A 27,077-nucleotide genomic window follows, 5' to 3' on the forward strand; every position below is an offset into this window, starting at 1 on the left:
AACTGTGGAAGAAAATTCAATCTGCCGTCAATGTAAATTTGAAGGGAAAAAGTAAACTTCCACCTACAACGTGCACGGAAAGTAACACAAGTTCTAAGAAAATCTACCGTGAAAAACATGGCTGTGACAGGTATATTTCTCTGTGCAGAAAACCAGATCTTAAGAATGCCATAAATTTTAATTTTTCTGTACTTTTCCAGTAAAAAAATCACTAAGATTTTACAAAACTGAGAACCGTGTAGCCATGACAGTTTCTAAAAAGTACCATTACCAATAATATTACCAATAACCTTGGGATAAAGCACCAAATTGGGTAAACCTTTGCAAGCAAATGTCATGAAACAATAAGACTGCAAGTCACTAGTCACAAGTTTCTCAGGCTCACATAAGAGACTAGTAAGGGTGAAAAAAGTAGTATTTCAGTGAATTTCCTGCAATTTCCCAATAAATATGTACGTGAGTGCAGTTTATAATCAATACTGTTGTAAAACTATAGTAAATGAAATTTGGAACATTTGGTAATTAAAAAGTGGCAACGAGAAAATGAAAATGTTAAAAAATAAAAATAAAAAGGAGTCAGAGAGGAAGAGTTTATCTGGGTTTTTTCCTAAGCCAAGACAACCATATGCTGCACCAGCTGAAAAATCAAAGTGATTTTCAATGTCAGCCTGAGGCACTGGTAGGTCTAAGCATCTCTATAGGTGCAACTAAATGGTACTGATGATAGAAAGGAGTAGTTTTAGATCCTCTGAGAAATCTGTGCTTGCATAAGGATGGAAAAACAGATAAGAGAGAACAAGAGAATAGCAAGACCTGCAGAGAAGGCAAAATCTCCTGGCACACTACGGAGGACAAGGCATTTCTGGATATTTTTGCTGCAAGACAACCTAACAGCAAAAATTCTTATCTGCTTTAGTAGCCACTAATTGAAGTTTAGGCTTCCTTTTTTTCTGCCTTGCCTTTTTTGATCAATTTTGATCCATCTTTTTTTATTTTTTTTTTTTAATAGAGAAAAAAACCAAAAAAAAATTATGACTAAATCTTCTAGATATAGTGAATGTGACCCAATAAAGAGAAGACCAAGAAGATCCATTTTTGCCTGAAGTATGCATGGCATCTACTTCTGTTTTTCTAAAGGAGAATAAATTGAAAAGCATTTCTTTTAAAATGCTGTATGCATGACACATCCTGCTGAGCTGTATCTCATTTAGTCATGAAACTCCTCATCCATGTAAAAGCCACAATGTATGGCACACCTTGAAGTGTATTTCATATGAAGTAAAAGCTCTGTTAGCATTTAATCTTCTGCTCCATGCTACTTAGAAAATAACAAAGAAAGATAGGGGAGAACAACAGAGTACAGGAATGAATGCAGGCACTATTTTCTGTTGTACAAACTGGTTTGAATTTTTCTTTTCTGATCAGGTTTTACAAACAATTTCACAACCATCCATACATTCGCTGGTGAGAAATGTTATCCTGAATTTGCTGCAGACACAGGTGTGAAAATATAAGGAATGGTTTTCATCTGTACATAATACTACCATAAGTAATATTATTATGCATCACATTAGGGGAAACAAGAGTGCACCTATACTGTGAATCTACAGACAAACCCCTGTGAGTGACTATAGTGAATGCTTCTCTACACTTCTGTAAGGTTAACATGATCATGTCTACATGTCTACTCACATCACATTCTATCATATTCTATCACATTCTACTACCCCTTATCACAAAATTTTAAATAATACCTCCTTAATTCTATGTAGCAACTTAGTGTAGATAGCTACTCCCTGATTGACTCCAAAAATATCAACATCTAAGGTACATAGCTGAGGGGGAACAGTATGCTTCTGCCACTTCCAACTCAGAAGATTTCCAAAACTGTTAACAACTGCCAGGAGTATTAAATGGCTCATACTGGCTTGTCAAGCACTGGGAAAAGACAGTTTAGGAGAGAGAAGGGCAATAAGCTGGAACTTGCACTGGGAAGTTAAAGGACTCCCAGCCCAGAACAAATTAATTTCTGGTGCCTGCAGGGAAACCCAAAATGCCATCTGGCAGCAGGACACAAGCACTGTGATTATGTTGCCAACACACTGTTCAGGACCACTGCAGAATCAGCCATCAGGAAGAGACCAAAAGGCCCCATTTAACCTATTCTCCTGCTCCAAAGCAGGATCGATGCTCTTTATGTCATTTCTGGCAAATATCTATAGTTTTGTGAAAATTCTTCAAGCAAAAACCTATTCTAGTACTTCAGAATCATTACTGCAGTCCACATTTCTCTGAAAAGAAAATGACTCTGTCCTCTATACACTAGGTTTTTGAAAACTTGCCATGTTCCCAGGCAATCTTCTTCTTTTTATTTTTTTATTTTCTTTTAACTTAAGGGTCTGATGTACTAAAGATTTTCTTGGACATTAGGTTTTTGACAACTTGAGCAACTCTTGCAGATTCTCATTCTTGCATTGTTACCAAGGAAAGGGCAACAGTTAGAGCAAGCACAGTATAACAGGACTTGAATAGAGAATTGCCCCCTAATGTATAATTAGGAGATCATGCAAGTGCTGTAGGAGTTTAAGAGCCACAAAGAAAAAACCAGTTAAATGGCAAGATGCTTTGCAGTAAACAGGTAATCCAATTTTGTACAGCAAACAGCAAATGTAAGCAAAGGAAGAGAGGGAAATGCATCATGTGACAAAATAGGTTTGGGGTTGCAGAGAACCCCTGGATCTTATCATACCTTCCTTGAATATCTTAATTTTTAAGACATTCTACGCTCAGAAACTTAATATCACAGGCACAGGCATATTGCAGGAGAACAAGTTTCTAAATAAGCAAGCAAAAATGAAACAAAACTGTAATCTGTGTATATCTAGTCACAGAATACTAGAAACATTTCTAATAAGTTTTAGAAGTTGTTTTTATAATTTCATTCTTCTCTTTCTTTCCTCAGCAAGAAAAGTACATTGAGACAATGAAGTAATATGCAATTAGTTATCAAGCATTTACAGCTTCTTACTCACCTACTGGAGACATTTCTGGGACACTGGCAACGTAAGGCCCATCCAGAAACTTTGGCTCATTATCATTAATGTCCTGCACTTTGATGATGAACTCTGATTCAGGCTCTAGTGGTTTCTTGGTGTCAACATCCACAGCCTGAGCTCGGAGTGTGTAGAAAGGTTTTTCTTCTCGATCTAGGCTCCTTATGGCATGGATGTCTCCCGTGGTCTCATCAATTGTAAAAACCGTGCCAGCACCGTCTCCTGAAAGGGTGTATTTAACAGTGCCGACTCCCTTGTCCAAGTCAGAATGAAGCTTGAGAAGAAAAAAAAAAAAACAAAAGGGAGGACAAAAACATTAATGGCTTTTCCTATGCTAGAAAACAACATTTTGGGGTTTTTTTTTGGGGTTATTTTTGTTTTTTTTTTTCTTATAATGTAATAAAAGACTTTGGAGGAACAAATTTCTTAAGTCCTTAACTGCCTCTAAGTGCATGGAAAAATTGTGGGTAGTATGTTTTGTTAGACTTTTACCCCTATCTAGTACAGCACAGACTTGCTGTAGTTGAGTGACTAAAACTGCAATGAAGCAGGGCTTCACATTTGTTATAAGCTGAAATTTAAAACCAAGGATGTAAAATCACCCATAGCCACATCAAACAAATGTGAGATGACATGAGAGAGTGTCAAAAGCTTTCACAGGCATTCGGCTTTCAGAGAAGACAAAGGGAAATATCTAATTATTTCAAGAGCAAGAGCTTTATGGCATCTAAAACTCAAAGTCAAACCTGGTTTTACAAAAATGAAAATATATACCTAATGATTACTGTAAATGCTAAACAGAACTAAAAATACTGCCTTTTACACAAATATTTGATCACTTGCTTTTATGTTTTCTGAGATAATTACACTGTGAATCTAGGAGTTTCTTGCTCATTTCAAAAGAGCACAGAACTCAGTATTTTCTGCCTTAAATACCAATATACACATTTTTCAGGCTATTACTCTGATGAATCTCGTGTTAAAATTTAAAAATAAAATAAACTTGAATTCAACTTCTTGGATGTTTTTGTCTCTTTAATCAATGTCTATCCTACAATAAATTTGCCTTAAACATTATTTTAAATGCAGGATTTTTTAAAATCCCAGTACCATATGATGAACTTCTTTTGCAGATGCCTTTACCTGCTCCATACTTGTCCTATAAATACATCTAGAAGCTTTGAAAAGATACACAAGGTTACATAACTGATGCTGGAATAGTTTTTAAAATACCTTTAAATCCACTTTTCTCATCTAATGAGGACTAAAATGATTCTCCATTATGGACACTGGTCAGAATGGAGTTTTCAAGACTGAATTCCCTTAAGCTGAACTGTAAAGTGATTATGGATATAGACTTTATTTACATGATGTACTTCCCAAGGTGAAACACAATAGAGGAAACATGGGACATGAAAGGAGATTATGTAGAAAATGAATTACTGGGAAACTAAATGGTTTTGGTAATGGGGCAAGAAGCTAAGCTATGGAAAAGGAGTTAGTGGCAATTACTAACATTTATAGCTATTGACTTGAAATTGAAAATAGGTCCTTGTGACTGTGGAAGAGGTCATGGCTTGTGGCACAGAGTGAACATGAACATCGTCACTTCTTTGTCTACTATTTCATCTCATCATTCTTCCTCAGTGAATATACTAAATTCTGATCTTTCATCTAGCTGCCACCCACATGAGATTTTAAATTATCTTTCTGGTCCAAACTAAAGCATTTTGCTTTAAAGGTGTTAAATATTTCCTTGCTTGCAAAATGAAAAGATAATGCAGTCTGAGATAATTAATGTCTATTTCTTCCTCATCATTTTAATTTAAGGGGCTCAAAACTTCCTGCTGTTTCATTATACCCTGCTCAGTAAAATCTTGGTATTTTCCTTCCATTATCATTTAAAAGCTTACAGACACACACCAAGAGAAAAAAAAGAATCAAAATTACAATGAGAATGTTTGAAGGAAAAAAAATGTTAGTATTTTTTAGAGGGAACCAGATAATTGTTTTGGTAATGTCCCTACATTAAATAAAATTTATTTGGGCTTCACTGCAAAAACAACCTTCAAGCGTACTACTGGAAGTAAGAATATCACAGAGCAAAATTATGAAGCAGGAATTTGTAAACAGAGAAGCATGACAAGATTGCTCCCATCTGCTGTCATTGGATTTGGCACTAAAGCTGAGATGGTTGAGTGTATTTCTGATTGCCAGCTGTAGGTTTTAAGTTCAACTAGTAACAAATCAGGCTGCATTGCATGTCTTATCTGAGCCCATGGATTATACAAGAAAGAATCAATTATGGTTGCTTTTCCTAGGTGGAGAAAAAGCAGGAAAAGCCAGGGCTCCCAAGACAAAGGAAAACTGAAATACAAAGACTAGACTAAACATAGTTTTATTTCCCCAAATGTGTTGGAGTAATAAAGGTTTACAACTGGCAGGATTAGCAGTTCTACAGTTACAGATGTATTCACTGGGCTTCACAAGTGTCACTCAGCTAGGACAACTCAGCAACCATTTCACCTATTTGAGCAGAGCTGCAATCCTCTGAATTAGCTTGGATGTGTCACATTGTATTTATTCACCAAATCTGCTGATTTTGACATAAACTTCCCAGATGACACTGCTGGACAACACACAAGTGCACGCTTATAAGTAACCCACACTGAGCTATGTAATTTGTGGGGCAATTCAACATTACACAGTGTCAAATTACTGCAGGGGAACAGCTGACTCATTAATTTAAAATTAACTAAATTCTCCACCAATAAAGGAATGCAAAATTTAGATTCAGATGCAAGGATGAAGAGCAAGAAGCTAGCATTAGCAGTACTTACACAACATTAGGAAATAATCCTGACTTTCAGTGCCTGAAATTTTCCAGAAAGCAGTTTATGCTAAAGAATAAGTGCTTGCTACTGTGTCTTGATTTGTGTGGTACAAGCTGGTTTGCACTGGAAGAAAGCACATTTATTTTTTTTTGTGCTGAAAACCATACAGATTAGTGAGAGACTAGTTTTTCTGACACTGTATCCACAGCAACTTTGGGTCTGTATCCCATTTCTCCTTTCACTTGCACTTATTTTCTAATTCTTGGTCTTCCACTATTTCAGCAAAATTAAAGGGCAAGAGAAAAAGTGCTCAGATATTACCTACTTCCCTCCCTACAATGTGATTATATTCCAGAATCACCTGAATTTACTGCAACAAGGCTGTACAAATGATTGTATTCACACAGGTTGTCTTAATTTTATGTTTTCCCCATAAATCCTGAATATTAAAAATAAAGCAAGGCTTGGAAATGTGAGGGGTTCATTTCTACCTTTGCTGAAATCTGCACTTTTATTCTCCTGTGTAAGTAACACAGTTTAGTGTCAGATCTCTGGGCAAATCTGTCCCAAGTGTAAACTAATAATTTCTTGCAGCAAAGCTCTGTTAGTGCAGAAAATCATGAATATTTTTCTGAGATGGCAGAAAAAGACACATTCCATAATTCTTGCTAATGTGTAGAAACAATAACACATATGGCAAAGGAAATGACTGATTAAAAAAAATAAAGTATGAATAATATTACAGAGACTATTGTAAGATACATTGCATAAATCTATGCAGAAATTGTGGCAGTGTTTTTGAATCATATCCAGTACCAGATGCCAGACTGAGTCAGTCTACAAGTCCATGTGATCTAGCAATCTGCTTCAGCCTATAACAAGCTGAATGCTAGTTTGCTTCAGAGAGGATGAAAAGTTGATAACAACTCACTACTAGCACATCTGGGAGAAATTATTTATTCAGTTCTTCTGACAGTTTCTAACACCATGTAAGATTGTTTGTATTTTAGCAATAAATTAAGATCTTACTGCTTCAATAACTCAGTGTTATCATCTCTGTGTCGCTTTCAAGCATTCATACACCTGCGCAAATAATTTCAAACTACATGAAAGACCAGGAAATGCATTAGGTAATGTGCTTCAAGAATGGTTCTATACTCCTAGGTAAACTGAGCATTGCAGGAGCATGGACCAGATGTATTTGTTCCTCAGCAGCCTATGGTGTTGATTTTCTCTTCACTACCTTACTCATCTGATCCTCAACTGTTCACCTTCTCTTTCCTTAAATACTTCAATGACTTCTATTAATACAAATACTAATTTAAAATACTAATTTTAAAAGTCAAATATGTAAATTCACATACATAGGCAAAGGAATTGGAAGGAAAAGAAGCTTAAAAATTGCAAGATAGTCTACTTTTAAATGAATCAATCTCTATACCCCCACAAATCATGAAAGAACAAGGGCTATGACATCTGCCAGGATTGCTGTGATCTTAATTTCACAGCAATACAGACACAGAAAAGTTGTTGTATGAGTTGACAACTTCCCTTTCCACATTTCCCATCCTCATAAAATTAAATAAAAAGGTAGAGAATGAGCAAAAAACGTTTAAGTATCAAGGAATGCTTTAACTCCCTAAATTGATATATTTACCCTATGATACACTCTGAGATTCTAGGTCTTATTCCACTGCCAATTTCACAAGCTGAAAAAAAAAAAAAGAAATAATATATAAAAAAAAGAATAAAATCATTGTTCAATTTACTTGTTACTAGTAAATCAACTTGCAGTTGCAGATTTATTGCAGTTCATACCTGGACTGAACAAAATTGAATGTTTCAGGCTATTCAACCATTCCTTACTATCACGACAGTATTAGGTACACATCCCACATCTGTATCTTTATGTCATTTTTCTTTATGCAATATATTTTAGGACTTTACTCCATTATTTTCTCTTCCTTCATCTACTTCAAGGTATCACCATTCCATCTGTAGCCATCAGCCCCTGTACTTTCTTGGGTAAGATGTGCAGTGAAAACTATTTGAGAAACCAGAACATCCACTCAACTCCAATATTACCTACAACTGAAAATACAGAATGATGCCCTGAACTGAAAAGAAGGCCATTTTTGTACAGTTAGCTCACACCCAAGCAGACCCATTTTGGCAGATCTCTACTGCAAAAGTGTCTTGGTACAAGGATACCCACTACAAGAAAGGAGGGTGTAAATGAGCCTGGAGACTTTCTACTTGGAAGGCTGCCCTTTTAAAATATAATTATTCTACACATATTTTCTCTTGGCAAGCACTCTATGGTCTACACAGATTGCATCATTTCTTTTAAAAACTGATAATTAGAATCTAATGTACTGCTTTCACACAAATGCACTTATTACTTCCCTCTAAAAATACATAAACCTTGAAATTTTTCCTAAAATTCAAAGGGGTGTGGGGGTGCCAGAGACTTTAATTCAAGACATGGAGAAATTAAAAAAAAACAACTGTGTAATTGTTGCTAATCAAATCCAATAAAATAGTTTTTCTTTCTTTCTGCCACACATAAACACCACTGCAGAGGACATTTAGGGATGAGGCAAAATCTGCTCACAACACAGGCAGTGCAAATATTTCTTGATGCTAAAAGTTTGGATTACCTAGGGCATCTTCTAAATAATAAGTTAACATGCATTAGTCAGGCAAGAGTGGAGCTTAAAGCTTGTGTTGAGAGGAGTTAAGACACTACTACAAATGAGTCAGATGAATGACAGTAGGTATATGGAAACTAGGAGCAACTAAAATCACAGAATCAGAGAATCCTTTAGGTTATAAAAGACCTTTAAGACAGACAGGTCTAACTGCAAAATCATGAGGTAAAAGAAAGGTGAACAAAGGGAGAAAAGAATGATTTTTTTTTAAAGGTCAACTGGAAAAGAAGAATTTTAAAGCTGAAAATTATTTCTAATAAGGAGAGGTGTATTTTTACTAGCTTTGTACAGGGCTTTCATAAGAGGCTCCCACCTGTGAGAAGGTTTTCTTAGTACTATGAGAATTTCAAACAATAATAAAAAATGTTAATTAAAGAATTTGTATTTGTGTGTGTATACATATATATACAAAAATGTTAAAAATATTATTTGAATTAGTAAGCTGCACATATCTTATCATCATAATTCATTTTCTTTGTGATGTATTTCTATGTCTTCTCTTTTTATGTTTAGTAAAATATCTGCTTCCAAAAACTGACATTCTTCTGACTAGTTTTTGTAAAAATAGACAACATGGTTCTGTATTTTGAAGTACAAAATTAGAAGTTCAAATTAGACTGGAATACAATCTTATTCAAAAGTAACTAAGTAAAAAAGAATTTATACTCTTTCTTTAGTGATTCTTTTTTCACAAATAAAGCTGAGCTTTATTTAAATTAAAACACTTATTATCAAATTAAATAAAACATTACCTCCTTCTGTCATGGGGATTTAGTTTAAGCACACTAAGTCAGAACAGACTTTTCCAATAATGAGTGTGGTTGTCAGGTATTAAGATGATTGCAAATGTGTCACTAGAAAGATATAAAAACAGTACCTGACTGTTCAGTTCAGATGAATCTTCATCTCTACCAACATCATGCACTTGAGGGCTTAGGGATTGCTCTTTTTCTAATTCTGTTCTGAATATTTTTGTTGCATTATGTGGAATTCAATAGCAACACTTCTAAAATCACAGTGAAAAACTCCCAACATTCCTTTTATGGAATGCCATATAAGTTAAAAATATTGGCCAATGAAAAATGTTGTGCACTAGTAGAGCATTGAAAGAATAAAAAAAATCACAATAATGTCTTAATATAATTTAATTATACAAGTAATTATTTATATAAGTTACAAATTGCATAGATTTCTGATGATTATTTCTGCATCATCAATTCAGCTGGAGCTGATGCATATAGAAACACAGTGTTCTGGTCTGCCCTTTCAACTTTAATGCAAGAATCAACATTAGAAATAATTTTTAAAATTGAATTATTCTTATTGATGTCATATAACTCCATGTTACAATGTGCTCTGTGCACATAGGTTGATAGGTTTCAGTTCACAGTTACGTTGAATGTCATTTGAGAGAAATGTTCTCTCAGAATGGTGACAGCTGATGAGAACTTCAATCTGTTCAGGTGTCTGGGTATAACCATTGTGAAATAACAACATAATATGGGTTCCAACAACAAATTCCATTATTGGCCATTAGACAGCAACAGGAGAGAAAATTTGAGTAAATTTATCGACATCAAATTTCTTCTTTATCCAGTGCAATTTTATATATTCTTCCAAAGGATTATGAGCTAAAATGAAGTGTGCAGCTGCTGATGACAGCTCAGTGGAAAAGGATTCTACCATATTATTAATTTTTTATAATTTTAGAATTTTTCAAAGTTTTTAACAGGAACCATTGAATGTGAAACCCCCACAATCCAAAACCCTTAATGCATCAGATGGGAAAAGTGAAGTTGTGCCATGTGTCCTCATACATAGATGTGGTCTTTTCTCCACTGTGCACCCAAAATCTGTCGTAAATAATCCTCTGGGTTGAGGGAGCCTGTGGAAGACATCATTTGTTTCTAATGAAAGCATTTGAGCTGGCACAAGGAGGCCTGGTTTGATCTACACCTGTGAAAGCACTGGTACTCCCTCTGTACCTGTGCTTGGCTGTATTCCCTGTGGTTAAGTCAGAGGATGATGTTGATGTCCAAAACTCAGAAATAATGGAAGAGAATTTGCCACAAACAGGGTTCTGGGGAAAGAAAAAATCATCCCAGCTTTAAGCAGGAGATATTTTTATTCCTCTTCAAGACGATACTTATTCGCTGATTCCGAAAACTAAATGAAGAAAAGACAGCATTACAGTCAAATTCTAACTCTTGCTATGTAATTGTGCGAGATCAGCAAAACGTTCAATGGCATTGCTGTAATCAATTAAAATGGTAAGTATGATCTTTTGAGGTAGAGTATGTGATTGCAGTATTTCTTTTTTGAAAGAGGAATCACTATAAGAATATCAAACAAAGCTGCGTCTCTGTAGATAATACATACTGACAGTAATACATTATTCTGCATTGTGTTCCCTGCTGTATCTTGTCTACAACATATATAAAATATCAGTGCATGAAAATATAAATTATGCTGTATGAATAAATATAATAAAAATAGACACTAGAAACTTAGGAAGCCTTTATGTGATTTTTTTTGCATCTAAACCAACATTTCTAAGACTCCCATCTCTTGTTAAAGAATTTACAATTTCTAATGAATATCTATTTATATTTATGAAGATAGTCTCTGAAGATCACCTGATAACCACTGTTCAGAAAGCTGAGAACAAGCAGGAGCTTTATACTGCAGAGTGTCACTGAAATGAATCTGTTGGCAAGGTTAAAAATTTTTAGTGTAGAATGAGGTGTTTATGCTCGTAAAATGACAATATCTCTTTTCCTTCTAGGGTGCATGAATGTGATCCATTTTCTGTAGAATTATAGTCTATAGGTCTCTTAAGCTACCAGGTAGAAAATCCTTTTTAGTTACTTGGACTTTTCTATACAGAAAATACCATTATCATCAGATAATGATGATAATGATTGCATGACACATGCAATCCTCATCTCATAAGAGGACGCATGCAATCCTCATCTCACCAAATAATTATGACATTATGGACTTGTTTTATGTTTGAGATAGAATTTATCATGGAAGCTAAAGCTACAGCCAGTCAGTTGCATGACGTTTTTTCTCTCACAAGAGTTCCCCTACCAATGCTAGTAGGAATACCTGCTTTGTGATAGGAAAGAAATTGTGGGCTGTGCCATTAAGTTTCTGAAGTGACAAACTAAAAGGCAGATGCCTGTTGACAACTGCCTCGCTGCTGAAAGAGATCGTGACTCTGAGCAGCTTCCCACTCCTTTTCTTGGTGGTATTCACTTCTCCACCCTAAACATCTGGAGCTAATTGAATTCCCCTGAAATTCTTTACCTCAGACTGTCCCATCTAACTAGAGGAATTGAATAGCTGTCTTTTAGTAAGCCTGGCTCTTTTCAAATTAATTATGGAAAACTCAAATTTCTGGCTAGAGTTGTGCTTCTGAGGAGAGAACAACCTGTACATACATGAGGGACAGTAGCTGTGAGGCAGCATACATTTCCACACCACAGCTGCAACTAGGAGAAGAATACGTAGATGGAGAGCTATGCAGTCATAAATGTCTAAAGGCAAAATAGTCACAAAGTAATCTCCTACTGTTCATCAGTCCCTGACACAGGAAACCCTAGTTAGGGGTTAGCTGTTCTCCACATTCATATAAATGGTGCAAAGTATTATGAACAGCTGAATCAGATGTGCAAAATATCCAGAGACAACTTCTCTGTAAAGCCAAGGGCTCAGTATCCTTCCTAGAAGAGTACCCTAATTAGGTTCCCTAAACTAGGTTTACTCTGCTTTAGGAAGTCACAACTTCATGACATGCAGAGTCGTGAAAGGACACGTTATTACATAGAATCCCATTGCCTTACCCATTACTCTAAATAAGCTGAATTTTTCTGTGTCAAAGATGATAACAGAAATGAAAATACATTTTCATTTTCATTACATGAAATACACAACTTTTAAGTATTTCAAAAAGGCACTATGTCATAAGCGAAAAGTGACAGGTTCTTGTAGTTAGAATGGAAAAAGAAAGACTAGAACTTCAGCAAATGCATCCCTAGGAATGTGTACTGAATGAATATCAGTTTAAATCCATTGCATTTGAAAAGCTAAAAGATTATAAACTGATTATAAAAGCTTATGCTTAATTTTATACTGATTGGAATCTTATTTAGCAAATACATCTTCTGCCATTTCCTGATTTATATCAGTGTGCTCTTCAATTCCAGCTTGAACTTGAAAGGGTTTAGAGTAAAGGCCTTACTAAATTCTGCTGGTGCTGATGAAGCTTTCTTCATTTTTATCCTTCCCTTAATTAATTTTTCTTTGGTTTTTTTTTTTCAAGTATTTTTCTTTATTGACTGCCTAGCAAATGAATGTTAAAAACTCCCTTCCTCATGTATTTAAGTTTAATGTTAAGTTAAATAAAAAACTTGTTCCATACACTGCCTTAAAGCTCTGTCAATTAAGGTGTCTCTTTTTGTTTGATAATGATATACTAGAACAGATAGGGAATGACAGAATAGAAAGATTGTACCTCAGCCTGTCTATCACTGTGACAAGTCATACTATCATAAACTGTTTGACCAGTTCTCCTATCTAAACAGGAAAAAAAACAATTTAGTTCTATCACAGAGGTGAAAAATATAAGTTTTAACACATATATTAGAGGGATAATTTTAAGGCATTTATAGGCACAGAATTTTATGAATGAAATATAATATCACTTGAATTTTTAATCTCTTTGTCTTAAGTTAGCTCCAAAAAAATCAGGCCAACATTCACACTACAAGACACAAAAAAGCAAAATAATCCATCAAGCATGGACAAATCCAAGCAGCAACATGCAAGGAATAGAAGGTACAGCAAAGAAACTGAAGGACCACTTCTGTGCCCTGTGCATGAATTTCAAGAAAGCACAACCCCATGAATAATGTTCTGGCTGCAAGATTTCCTCAGAACAACGTTTTTAAAGGCTGTATTATCACTTAGCAGTGTTGATTTTCCTCATGCTCCAGAAGCAGCACAGGAAAGGGCTATGTTGTATGTATTTCATTTTGCTGAAGCAGTTCAGATATGACACATGGTGCATCGTTTGCATTTTACTATCTTATGACCCAGAGTTTTTGGGAGTTTTTTGAAGTTTGAGGTTTTACAAAAATTGGTAAACATTCTATTTCAGTGGGGTCTTTTCACTGATCAACATTTGCATGGGAAAAAGTAGGTTCTTAAGACACAGGTAAAGCATCAGATAGAGTTTGTTCTTCTGGCCTGGATTACTTAAAACTACCAGCATTTATATGGCATTATACAGAACTGAATGAAATCCCAAAAATCCTGCATATATTCTAAATTATGGATACATTAATATTTCATATATTATTAAGCTACACTGCGTAAGAATATGCCTTCATATTCCCTAATTGGTGTGCCTTCTTTTTAACAAAAATGTCACACCTATGTACTAACAAGCAAAAAAAAAAAAAAAAATCTTCCACAGCTCAAAGTTACATCATTTCTGCAATAATAGAGCAGTTTAATTATAAATCTGAATGTGACTGTCTCGCCTGGATTTTCCTAATTCAGTTTTAAGGAAGAACATGTTGAATTTACATACAGTTATATGCTAGCTATAGCATTCACTTTCAAGATTTACTCATATTTTTAATGTATAAGGAGAAATGTTCCTAAGAATCAGTGAAGAGTGCAATACAATAGATAAAAGAATGTAGAAAGCTTTATAATTTGGAACAGAAATTATTGCATGGCTGTTATAAGATCTCTGTTTTCTGTATCTGTGGCTGTAATTCTGTTTTATACTGATGAAATGGAAGAACAACCATCTCTGCTGCTGCTATTGGAAGTGGAGAAGGAAGAGGAGAGCATAGTCATTTTACTCCAGGGACAAGAAGGTCGAGAGAGAACTTGGAAAAAGCAAGGAGTGCTTTTGAAAACCTGTCTGGATGAGTTTATATTCCATTCTTCTGACAGAACTGCTCATTGAAAACAACAGAGATGTTAATTTGTTCCTGTCTTGCATATGGTTCTTCTGGAAGTCCTTGGGAAATCAGTTTACAAGGACAAAATCTCTCCAGGGTCCAGGGAAGTGTAACTGTGTCCATAAAGCCTAAACCTTTGATTTGAGAAAGTCAATGGCACAACTCCCATTGTCTTCAATTTTATTCAGTAATAATTAAGGCCTTGTAAGCACTAACAGGATACTCTCCTGCAGAGTATTGGCAGGGTTCTCTCCTGCAGACTGAGAGTAAACATTTTCTTTTGTTTAAGTTCACACGCTTAGGGAAATTATCTTTTCACCTTTAAGTTTTGCCATACTAAAGATCTCAAAAATGGAAAAAAAAAGAAGTCTTGTGTGGAAATCATTCATCACCTCTCCTCCCAATTCCTCCCACCCCCTCTTTTTTCATTTTCCAGAGCCTCAAATACCTCAAATAATAATATTTGATTGTTTCAAGAATCAGGGGTAGGATAAACTTTATAAAAAAAATTCTTTTGCAATTTAACGCTAACCTTTGTTAGACAGAAATTACCGTGAAATCCTTTCAGTAGTGCAGGAGTTAGTTGTGATGTGGCAGGTACTTTATCCATTCATAAATGTCTGTAGAAGTCAGGCTTCTTTCACTGACAAATGTTGCAGCTATTGGTATCTAAATTCACCTCCATTTGCAGCAGCGGTTAATTATGATCAAGGAAGTGAGATTCACAAAGGGAACCCATTTCAGCAATTTTCCTAAAAATATTCCTTTGGTGTGATAAATGACACACACCCTTTTTGAACATAAGAAGAGACTTATCTATTAAATAATAATATATTCACTGTCTGTAGACCTTCTGAGCATCAAACATCATCTTTCCTTTGCCACCTGCCTTTAAGTTTTTACAGATTTCATCATCTTGTGACAGTCCCAAATGTAGAAATGAGGACTGTGTAAAGTGTTTTTGCCTCTTCAAAATGACTGTGTAAATATTTTACTCACTGAATAATAGAAAATCTCCATAGACAATAAGGCACTTTAAGAAAATATAAAACCTAGTGATGTTAATTTTGATTATGCCTGAAAGAGATACATATAGAAACTTCACATTTGTTAATGGGAGCAGAGAACAATGGCACTATTTATAATTTGATCAGATCTAATGAAATGGCATTTGTTTATAACAAAGCTTTCACTCTAGCCATATTTGCAACATAAATTGAACTAAATTTAACAATAAGGGAGAAGGCAGTCTAATTTACATAGGAAGATAAATCCATTACTGCATCCAATTAATCCAGAGAGGTAAAAAATAGAGAGCATTTTCTTAATCCAAATCAAAGAATGAATAGGTAATTGCAGTTATTTACTACGGAATTTTCCAAGAATGAGTAAACCAGGAAACTGTAGTTATTTCTGTTGCTCCCACTTTTTTAGGGGAAAATACTCTAGATATAAAAATTACCAAATCTGTTGAAAGTTAGTATTTTTAATGCTATTAACAAATTGAATATTAAAATATTTATTTTCAGTGTGAAGTGGTTTTCCAGAAAATCTCATTTCTTTCAAGGATATCTGATGATGATTGGTCTTCTGAAGTATTGATTTAATGAGTTAGAATAGATTCAATGTGAAAACTGCCTTATGAGAATACTCTCTTGTAAGTAGTGCTTGCATTAATTGAAGAGTAATGCACTCTAGTATTAAGGCAAGTTGTATTTCCCTATCTGATTCAGGAGGCAAGCTCTTACTACCAAACTATGATCACAGTGTGTGACTGGCTATAGGAACATGGCAGGTGCAGCCTCTAAAGAGAGAGTCTGCAAGCCATCCGTGGAAAGCCATGCAGGGATTTACTCTGTAGAACTGCACTTTATTTATCTAGTGGGAATAACATGTAATGGCCACAGCTCATATCCACAGCAGGGAACAGGTCTATTTATAACAGCCATGTGCCCCAAAGAGACGATTCTATTAAAGGAATGACGTCTTTAAGTAATTGAGTCTTATTTGACTCAATAGGAAGAGAAAAAGGCTTTATGCACAGAGCTTCCCACCTTCCTACCCTGACCTTCCACAGCTGCACAGGGGAATAGCCATCCTTCTTGAGCTGCTATGAGATCCAATTTAGAGCCACATCCTTTACTCTAAAAGTAAGTTTTTTGAGAGGATAGCTTAGCAGAATGGGAAGAATACGGCATTCACTTGTAGTGAGCCTTTTTAAGCTTTCAGAATAGATTCATCTCTAGTTGGCATCCAGCTGGACTTGTTTTGTGTGCAGCTAAATTTTCATTGAAAAAATCATATAGCACAGACAGAAAAAAAATTAAGCAAAACCAAGCTTTTGATTTACTATATGTGTGCCTTAAATGTACATATTTTTCATCTTAATGGTACAGTTACTGGAAACATGAATTGGTGTTGTGGGATGCCAAACACCTGTCACAAAGAAATTTCATGCTATAAAAGCATGAATAAACTATGTCCCAGCACACTTACAGCCATATCAGGATAATGTTCTTCTGTAAGAATTCAACTGAATACCAATTTTTCTATAAATGTTCTTTTAAAATTCATAAACTTAGCAAGAAACACCAAAAAATATTTTGAAATTCATAAATACATCAAGATTTCTTTGCTAATTTGTTCATTAACTTAATAGCCTAGTTAGACTGGGCTTAGCTTGATTAATAAGCCATTATAATACCAATCTCTCATAAAATGAAAATAATCTTAGAATTAGTTTGATTTAAATAAATCTAGTAAATAACTCTGTTTCCATTGATGGAACAGCTGGTACCTGGAGCAATAGTTATATACTTTCTTCATATTTTGATATACCAGCTGTACTATACCACTAGTAGCAGTGTAGCATTTCTGACTTCCTGAAGCATCTATTTTGTGAACTGGGTTAGTACTGTGGGTCCCTAGAAACAATTTTGGGGCTTGTCTGACTCCTTTGTTATCAACACCATATGACTGACTGTGGAATATGGGATTCCTTGGAATTCTTTTTTTTTTCCTGGTAAGAACTCAAGTCTTTATCGCTGTAAGATAAACATATACAAAGTGTGGGATGAAATGTGAAATGAAAACTGTATTTTAGAAGAAAAAGGAATGGGACAATCTGAAGATGTCTCTTCAGTACATAAATTAAAAATTTATTTGATGTCGATTAGCTTACACTCGAAAAAACTCTTCTGTGCTTAAGCAAGTTTGCTCTCAATGGGTAGTGTTTGCAGTTTTAAGAAGGAACAAGAAGAAATATTTTTTGGAAGTCAGAAAAAAAAAAATACAGAGTAGTTCTCCAACTTGCCTATGATCTTTGAATGTCATGACTTTGATAGGCAGATAAATAGGTGCTTCAGCCTGGCTGGGCTGTACAAAGCACAGCGAAGAACAGATACATGCTTGTCTATAAAGAGGTTATAAAAGAGAGGTTACAGATCTCAGCTGGAGGCTATTTCTCCCCATGAGTGCAGTGCAACTTTCTAACATACATCCTTCCTCACCACAGCAGCACAAACACATCATAATCATTAAGGGAAGGTTGTGAGGTGCTTCCAGATGACTTCCCAAAAGGGCAAGTAAACCACTGTTTTCCCAGCATTAGTGACTACATTTTGCAGGCTGATCCTGCTGTTACACCTACCTCTGTCCCACAGGAGAGGTATGTGTGCCAATGCCATGCCAGGGCAGCAGATACCAGCTCTTTCCCTACTTAGCCTGCGAGAACTCCTACATTTCCTGGCTGAGCAGTAGTGCCAGCTGTGAAAAGAATGGAAAAGCACTTTTCCCAATGGGCAGGAGAAATAATAAACTAGTCATGGCAACAGCAAATTAGCAGCACATATCAGCACTGCAGGGTGTATATAGGATTTGTGTAGTGACACGCTGAGTCCCAGAGGTATTACAGACTTTGACAAAGGAAAGGTAATGATGTTCAGGTTCTACAAAGCCATGTTCATGTAAGAGCTACAGATGATAGCTGAGAGAGCATTAGCAACCCTACTTGGAGGAAGGGAAACAGACAAAGAAATAGAATGGTACAAAGAAGCCCAATGGTACAATTTGTAAACAGAATTCAGTGAAAGTGAACTGACTTTAATGGCAGTACTCAATCGTTCAGCTGCCTTCCAGCACAATAGTTGTAGATGAGTGTAAAGTCTGCTTTTCATTCAAGCCACAGAACCTCAAAGGTCAGAGAAATAAAGAAGAATAGTCTAATTTTATAGAACTTCAGCTAGGACCACCTAAGAAATTATTGATCTTAGTAACTCCAGCTGAGTTAGTGAGCGAGAGCAAGAGAGAGAATAGCGAAACATCAGCTCTACAGAGAGCACCAACTAAAGCAACTTGCTCTCCTTCCATGTGAAACTGGGTATGTTTGATGAAGGTTTAAGGTCAAAACCACTAATGGTCAAGACTGTGAAACCAGAGGACCTACAAGAAGAAGGTTTGGATCATTTGCCAGCTCAAAAGTAAATAATTAAATGAAGTTTCCCCAAGTGCAGGCTTTACACACAAAAACAGACACCCACAGATTGCCCATATGCTTCTTTTAGAGTAGCTCTTTTCCTAGTTAACATGGAAGAGAAAAATGAAAAAAAAAAAGATAAAAGAAGGAGAAAAGAGGAGACTGTGATCAAAGGTGTAAATCATATGCATTACTAATAGATGTTGCAAAACAGTTAACAAATGTTTCCAAAAGAAAGGGCAAATGAATTTTACATAGCCAAGTATTTTAAAAATACACATTTTATGAGAACCTTAAAGGGAAAAACAGATGGCATTTTAGACTGCGTTCTACATACAAGATTTCTCTATCACAGGTTGTGAATTATGTATATATCCTTCTCATATCTTTTATATATAAAAAAAGGTTTTAAAATATTAATTTTTTGTAGTTTAGAAAACGTTACCATGAATATTTTCAGGAACACATAATCAGATGTACTAGCTTTCAGAGAAATAAAAATAATAATAAGAACATAAACAAGTATTCAGAAAATTACTTCTGTTTTTCATAACACCTTGTATCATTTTTACACCAAAATTTTATCTTGAAATATTTAGTTTTCTGTTGGGACTATTCTACTTCTCTTTCCATTTCATAAAAATAATTGAACTACACTTCATTTTATCTTTCATTATTGCAGTGGAAAAAGCTATTTAAATAGACTATCTATTATAAAGTAAATATAGTAAATATAAACAATACGCATTTTTTTATTTCTCTGGTATAATTCTTACAACTTTGCGTTACCTGCTTCATGCTTGGTCTTAACAATCATTTAAGATCAAGTCAAAATTTATTCAAACTGAAATATCTTGGTGATTTCAACATAAATTTGATCTATCTCATAATTTTTATTGTTCCTGTTTTGTTTTTTTCACAACATGAAAAGTAATGGGTGAACATATTCTAACACAGATAAGAAATAATAATTAAAAGAAGACTTGGACAAATGTAACTTTTACTTGCAAATCACACAGACACATACAAACACACACACACATGCAGCACCAGACTTGGAGGTTAATTTCTTCTAAATCAGTACCATTTTACACAAACAATGCAAAGACTTATTTTTAGTAGCTAGATTTTTCAAGGATTGTAAGTAATGAAAGATATACACTACAAATTTGAAATTTTTGCATATTCAGGCATGTAAGTACCATAAATATCATTAAGAGTTACTCCAAACTGAGATTATACACTCATGTTTTATACTACTATTTTGCATAATTTCTTCCCCACCTTTGTACACTAGGCAGTATAAATCTCTTCTGCTCAGTAGATAATCTTAAAAATACTGGAAAATTTAACCAAAGTTTAGGGAAAGACAACTGACTAAATATGCCAGGACTGACCCAGCCTCGGGTAGTGTCTCTGTATCTATTTTTTATTAGACACAAGCTGTACCTATGTTAGCAGGTAATGTGAACCAGTGAGAGTGTTCTGCAGAACGAAGCAGCTGATGGAGAGGAATGATGCAGGCAATAAACGCACCTCAGGGTTTTCTGCCGCGAACAAAATCTCATCTGGTTCAGTGGACTAAGTGCCAATTCATGTAGTGCATCCTCTCAGCTTTTTTTTTATTGAGAAATGATCTAGTTTGTACTCTCCAAGACCTTGCCTGATGTGGACAAAACTACAGTAAGTCTGAATGATCAAGAGATTTGCCTCAAAATTGCCCTTTAGTTCAGAATGAAAACACTCATGAAGATTTGCCAGCTAGCTGGTAACGATTTTGAAACATGGCTACGACTTCAGAATTTGAGAAGTATAATATTACTTCTTAATTTTAAAAGAATCAAAAAGAATTTTTAAGGTCGCATTTATTTTCTGGACACAGCTCAAGATGGAAGTGAACTTGTCTGCATTGTATCTTTAAGTAAAGACATAGAACTCTCACTTACTGGTTATATTTGTGCTGGCATAAAGTAAAGTGAACTGGAATTAAACAGGATAAAATGAAAATTTATTTTAAAATCCATGAATATGAAAAACAATTTCTGAAAATATTTTTTCTTAATAAATTCTGTCAAAATGTGTTGACAACATTTAGAAAAATGTCTTTATTTACTTCATAAGCATTGTTTTAGGCTCATCTTGTCCTTTAGTGTATAATATTAATGAACATTAAGACTATAAATTACTTTCAGGGGTTTTTAAGATACTGTCATGAAAGAATATCAATGGCTTTGAAAAGTCCTTGAATAAATTTACTCATATTTATCTCTCTAATTTACTTTTTTTTTCTGCAGTTTGAGTTGCATTACCGGAAAGTAACACTGGAGATAAATTACTGGACCAAATAATTTCTGCTTACTTATTTAACTTATTTAACAACATATGGACTATCCATCACTAACAAACATGACAGTAAACTCCCCACAAACACACAAGATAAAAGAACCTTTGGTTCCCATCCTAGATATTGCGAAGTGGGATTTTATGTGCCTTTTTTCTCCCAAAAAACACCACTTTATGTTTTCCCCAATAATACAAAATTACCTGTACAATGCATAAAATGTGATCAGATTCAGGACATATTTCTTATTATCTTGTATAGCCTATAGGAAAAGTAATGTCAATAGGCTAATTACTTATACCATTACTTTTTTCAAGTTTTTCACCACTAATACTTGGAGATAATTAAAGAAAATGAGCAGCCTGTCAGAATTATTTAATACACTGCGGAAGCCATTACTTCAGAACCAGTCTCTGGGGCTGGACTCCCCAAAGAGACGTGCTAACAATCTATTAGAAGGAAGACAATATATATGTGAATACCCATAAAGCACAAGGCAGACAGAGTGTTACAAGCACCAGACTCTCGGTTGCCTGTTTTGCCAGTTATTTAAATAACTTTGTCATCTGTTTGGATGATCCATGAGCACAGTAGGCTCATGAGGACTTGGCAACACTGACCTTTAATCCCCTTCCCTCTTCCCCTTTTTTACTTTACCTTACTTTTTACCTTGAAGCTTGACATTATTAATTCCAAGACTAGGAATGGACTTGGGAGCTAACTACTTAATCTAAAGAGCACTGCAGTGCTGGATGTAGGAAAATTTAATCAGTAATCCTTTATTTCACTTCCAGGTAGACAAATCTGCCCAGCTTCCTGGCAGTAGCGTCCTTCAACAGACACACAACTCCCTGCTTATCAGTTAGGACAATATCAAACTGTAGATCATTACTTATATAAAAAGCCCCACATTTAACAAGAATTAAAAAAATCAGAAGGATGGACTTTCTAGTTTTCAAGGTTTCAGTTTAATTTTCGAATTATTCAGACAAATAATTCAGTCTTCCTGTGCTTCAGCTCCCTACTTTGGGAAGAGAGCTGATACTTTCTTGCCTCACAGAGCGATTGCAAGGATAGTCTTTGAAATGTTCAGATGCCTTAGTGATGAGGCCCAAAAAAGCACATCTTTGAATCACTCTATAGACACGTTAATAAACAAAGAGGACAGAACAATTAATTTTTTTTTGTAGGATCAATTACAATTTCTTTTTTAATAGTGTTGCTCCAAAACAAAATAATAGCTTAGACATTATTTTTAATTGTTAATATATCTAATTTTACTACCCTGAGTAATGAAATCATGCTATATGTGCTACCAGAGTCACCTGGCAGACAACTCAGCTTGCTGAGGAAGGAATGATCAAGAGTACTTCAGAATCAGACTTTACAATAGCTTTCAATATGATAGTGCAATTAACATCTCAAAATAGTAGGTAAAAAAGAACCAAACCTAATCTTTGCATCCAAATGAAGGAATGACTCAATTTTTGTTTTGTATTTTGCTATAAAAAAAAAAAGCATAAGTATTTGTTTCTAATATAAATCATAAACTTGTTACTGCCTTTTAACTTCTTGATAATATTAAATTAGTCCATTAGCATATAAATCACTCAAAAAAAGTAAATATTTTACTTTTAAAAAATACAGCAAGACATACCTTTACTGAAAAGAAATTTTCAGTTGTGCTGGTCAGTCTTTCAAGTTTTCTTTATAGCAAACATCTTTAAAATGGTTTTTAATCAGCACAAATGCTCTCTGCCAGAATTCATTGTGCTTGCACAGGAATCTCATGATTCTGCAAACACTCATTGATTATTTTCTTGGACTCTAATACTGGCATCAATTAAACTAGAAGCAGTTACCTGCTGTTAGGCTGATATAGCTGGGTTTGACAAGCAGGAGTTATTAACTGGTTTATATGACAGTGCTGAAAAGTACTCTTGGTTTCTAGAAAATATATACTGCACCAATAATGTCGATGAGACTTTTTTCCTTAGCTTTCTGCTCCACAGTTTATGCTTCAATTCTCACAGTAAGACAAAAGCAACATTGTTACAGCAATTAGACTGTTCTGTCTCACTCTTTTTATTATAATCCTTGATTCACATCAGCAATAATACATACATTTATAGGCTGATGGTTTTTGACGCAATAACTCTTGTGGACTATCCAGATCTGCAACTTGACACACTAAAGAAAATATCTTTGGATCCTACATTATGAAACATTAAAAAACGGTGCTCTCTTCAATGTAGTAATTTTACACTGACACCAAGGTACAAGAAAACATAAAAGATTCAGAATCAGCTGTGATCAACATCTTACTCAGACATCACTCCTGAAAACCAGTGCTATGAAAAAACTTAAACAACCTCTGCTGGATGGCATAGAATCATCATCAGGGACTTTTGCTCACCCACTGCCACAGTGACATAAGAAAAGGATTTACTAATTAAAACTCATCTACTGACATTATCCTCTAGGATATTGGAACAGAAAATGCCCTCATCTTGTCTCACCTTTATCTTTAAAGAACAACTTGAACTGAATACCGGAAAAGGGTTTTTGAAAACCCAAAAATTAAATAAAAACCAAAAGGCTGGTGTACACATTCATGACAGGCCTAAATTCTTATTTACCCAGCACATAAAACACCTCCTCTTCTTCAATGTATGTGGGATTTTGTACATAAAGACTGTATGAAAACATATACAGAACTCTGAAAGTTTTTAAGCTTGCAAGACAAAGAAGAAATTCTTCCACAGAAGTAAAGCAGAAGATGTAATAAAAAAAATCCTTTCATTTACTTCTTGATTTTCAGCTTATCAGGCAGTCAGACTAACAGGACATGATCACATTTTTCTCTCTTATCCCCTTTAAGAGGTCATTTAATTTTCATGAAGCAGATTGTGAAGTATAATTTAAACCACCTACTGCCTTTTATATGACATAAGATTTGCATAAGAGGGTAAAAATATCCCAGCAAAAAGACATAGAGGAATAGCTGTGTTTTCTATCTGTCTGTCTTTTACAAGTGTGTTTGAGTTTGAGCGTAGGTACCACTGTGGTTCAAGGGTTGTAACATTGACGCTGCATGTGGATGATGAGCTTGCCTGGGAGGTTTCACTGCACCTGATCAAGACCCCTCACATTCCCAAGCTGGCCTGAACATTGTTCTCTCTCATTTAGAGTCAGAGGGGAAACCAAATCACAAACTGAGTGTGTGGGCTGCATCCTCAGCACAGCAAATGTGTTTTGTGCTTAGGTCAGCTTCAGATAGAAGGGATCTTCTGGGGGACTAGTAGGGGGCCAGAAGAGGCTCAGCTCTTTCTAAGGATGTTTTTAAGGACAATCCTATGAGTGACATAGACTTGAAAACTAAATAAACAATTAGTGTGAAATGGCTTGCAGCATGAGATATTGAAAGGCAAGAAGATTTGCAACAGCATCCCAAGCCTCTCGCTAACTGGACATTTTCCTTGGCATTATGTTTTTATAGAGACTTGCACTTCTGTCTTATGCTTTTTGAATCTAATATTATTATTAATATGGCCAAATTGACAAAACAATTAGTAAATTGCTATGTGAAGTACTGCAGGTGTTTGCATTTCACATGTGAAGACAAATATTTGTATTTTTCACTAGGAGAAATGCCACTTAATAAAATGTATTTTTTTTTTCTCTTTAGAACTGATTTCTTACTTGATGAAATTTCTTGCCCATTAAAATGTCCAAACCACTTTCAACAGAGTTAGATGAGTCATTTTTGGGAACATGACTAATATGAACACTTACCATTATTTTATTCTAGGTGGAGGAGCACAGCTGTTACTATCACTGGTCCCCAAAGCATGGCATACTGCACTGGGTGTACACGGCCTCCAACCCAGAACTCTGGCAAAGGTGAAGGCCAGAGAAAGCACAGTTCACCACATAATTTCCAGGTGTCCAGCAATTTGTGCAGATATTGGTGGTGACTACATTTATTAGCCTTTGGAAATTTGATTTTTTTATTGTTTTTTTCATTCTCTTAACATGAAAATTCTGTTATCTCTGCAGCAACATGTGGCATGGGGATACTTTTTTTGGATTGATTCGTCTTGTGAAGAATCACTTCCTTTCCTTTGCTCTGAATGTGCCACCTGTTGCCTTTGTTTGTGCCCCACACATCTTGCATTATTGAATCCTCCTTCTTTAGCCTCACCCCTATGTTCAGGGTATTTTTGAGACATAACTCCTGCTCTTTGTTTCTTTTCCAGGCTAAGGAACCTATCTTACTCAGTTATTCCTCACTCAGGAGTCAGTCCAAAGGTCCTGATTAACTTTTTGTCCTTTTTTGTATTTTTCCTAGTTCTTTGGGACACATGTTCTCTGAGACTAGAGAGAAATCATTTCCTGTGTGGAAGATTTACCAGAAATTTAGATACAAAGCTGTATTAATGACATCTATTTCCTTCGGCTGCTGCTAACGATTTCTAACATCCCATTTGCCTTTTTTGGCACTCACTGCACACTAAGCAAATGTGCATACAGTTATTATGGAGCAAGATCTCATTTGGGAGATTATCATTTCCACAGAGCACAACAATTTATTAATGAAATATAAATTCTTCCCCTCCTTCCACAATATGTACCCCTTTATATCAGATTTCATGTCTTATATTATTCCTGTTTCATAAGGTCCTTTTCCCATTTTTTCCATTTAGCCTTTGTCTTGAGTAATTCTAGAACCTTAATTTGAAGAGCAAACACTCCCCTGGATATTCTCACACTTTCCAAGATAATTTATGATGACATTAAGTAGCACAGGCCGCAGCCTAAATCTTTACTGATGCTGAATATAGCATCATAGTGTCCAGGATGAAACATAGTAATGTTTTTTCAGTGGTCAGTTAAATATTTTCAGAAGAGTAAGAGTGAATAATCCATCTGTTACTGAAAATCTATTTTTTTTTAGCAAGCAGTAGCAAGGTTTTAATGGCATTGCAGTATCAATCATTGATAACAGAATCAATAACAACTCTAACTTACATGTTCATGGACTGACCGCTAAAATAAATACAATGCACACAAGGCAATAATTTTTATAATTACAGCTGATGTTAGAAGACAGGAGTCTTTTCCAAGTTTGCTTTGTTCTTTACACACAAAAGAGCAAAGAACACACAGAAGAAAAGAACAAGAACTTCTCTTGTTGTAAATAGAAGAATACTACACACAGATATTTAGACAAAACACATTGTATTTATGCATTTATGAAACAAAACCTTCTCCAGAGGAAAATTAAATTTAAGCTAGTTACTAAAAATTAAAACCACTTCAGTTTTAATTCTAGTATGTGTCAATGCCAGTGGGTATTGTGTTCTCTTATTAGTATGTCTTTCACCTTTTCTCCTCCCTTTTTCATCTTTTAGGATCTCAGCCCCCTGGGCTGGGTGGGGGAGGGATATGTCACCCAGCAGTGTGGAAACAATCACCTTTCTCCTTAGTCACCCTCTCCTGCCTATAGAGCACACATATCACTGCACAGTGAACTACACCAAGGAACTCATCAGTTTAAAAAATCACTGGAAGGAAAAGGCCAATTTTACACCAGATTGTTTTTATGCTTTAGTTCATCTTCCACCCTTAGAAACAGCATCATCTGTTTCTAAGAGTCTGATAATGACTCTACAAGGTTATT

The 27,077-nt window shown here is 35.1% G+C and overlaps 1 protein-coding gene across 1 annotated transcript in view; it reads right to left on the minus strand.

Moving 5' to 3' along the window:
- The window catches only part of CDH12 (cadherin 12), a 156,222-nt gene that overhangs the window by 120,308 nt on the left and 8,837 nt on the right, over window positions 1–27,077 (minus strand). Inside the window, exon 2 of the mRNA XM_023922145.2 lies at window positions 3,033–3,327. Within this exon, the coding sequence (XP_023777913.1) occupies window positions 3,033–3,327 (295 nt within the window). The remainder of the gene's footprint in view (window positions 1–3,032; window positions 3,328–27,077) is intronic.

The sequence above is a fragment of the Cyanistes caeruleus genome, chromosome 1, assembly GCF_971803275.1.
Source record: "Cyanistes caeruleus chromosome 1, bCyaCae1.hap1.1, whole genome shotgun sequence".
In the NCBI taxonomy this organism is placed as follows: Eukaryota; Metazoa; Chordata; class Aves; order Passeriformes; family Paridae; genus Cyanistes; species Cyanistes caeruleus.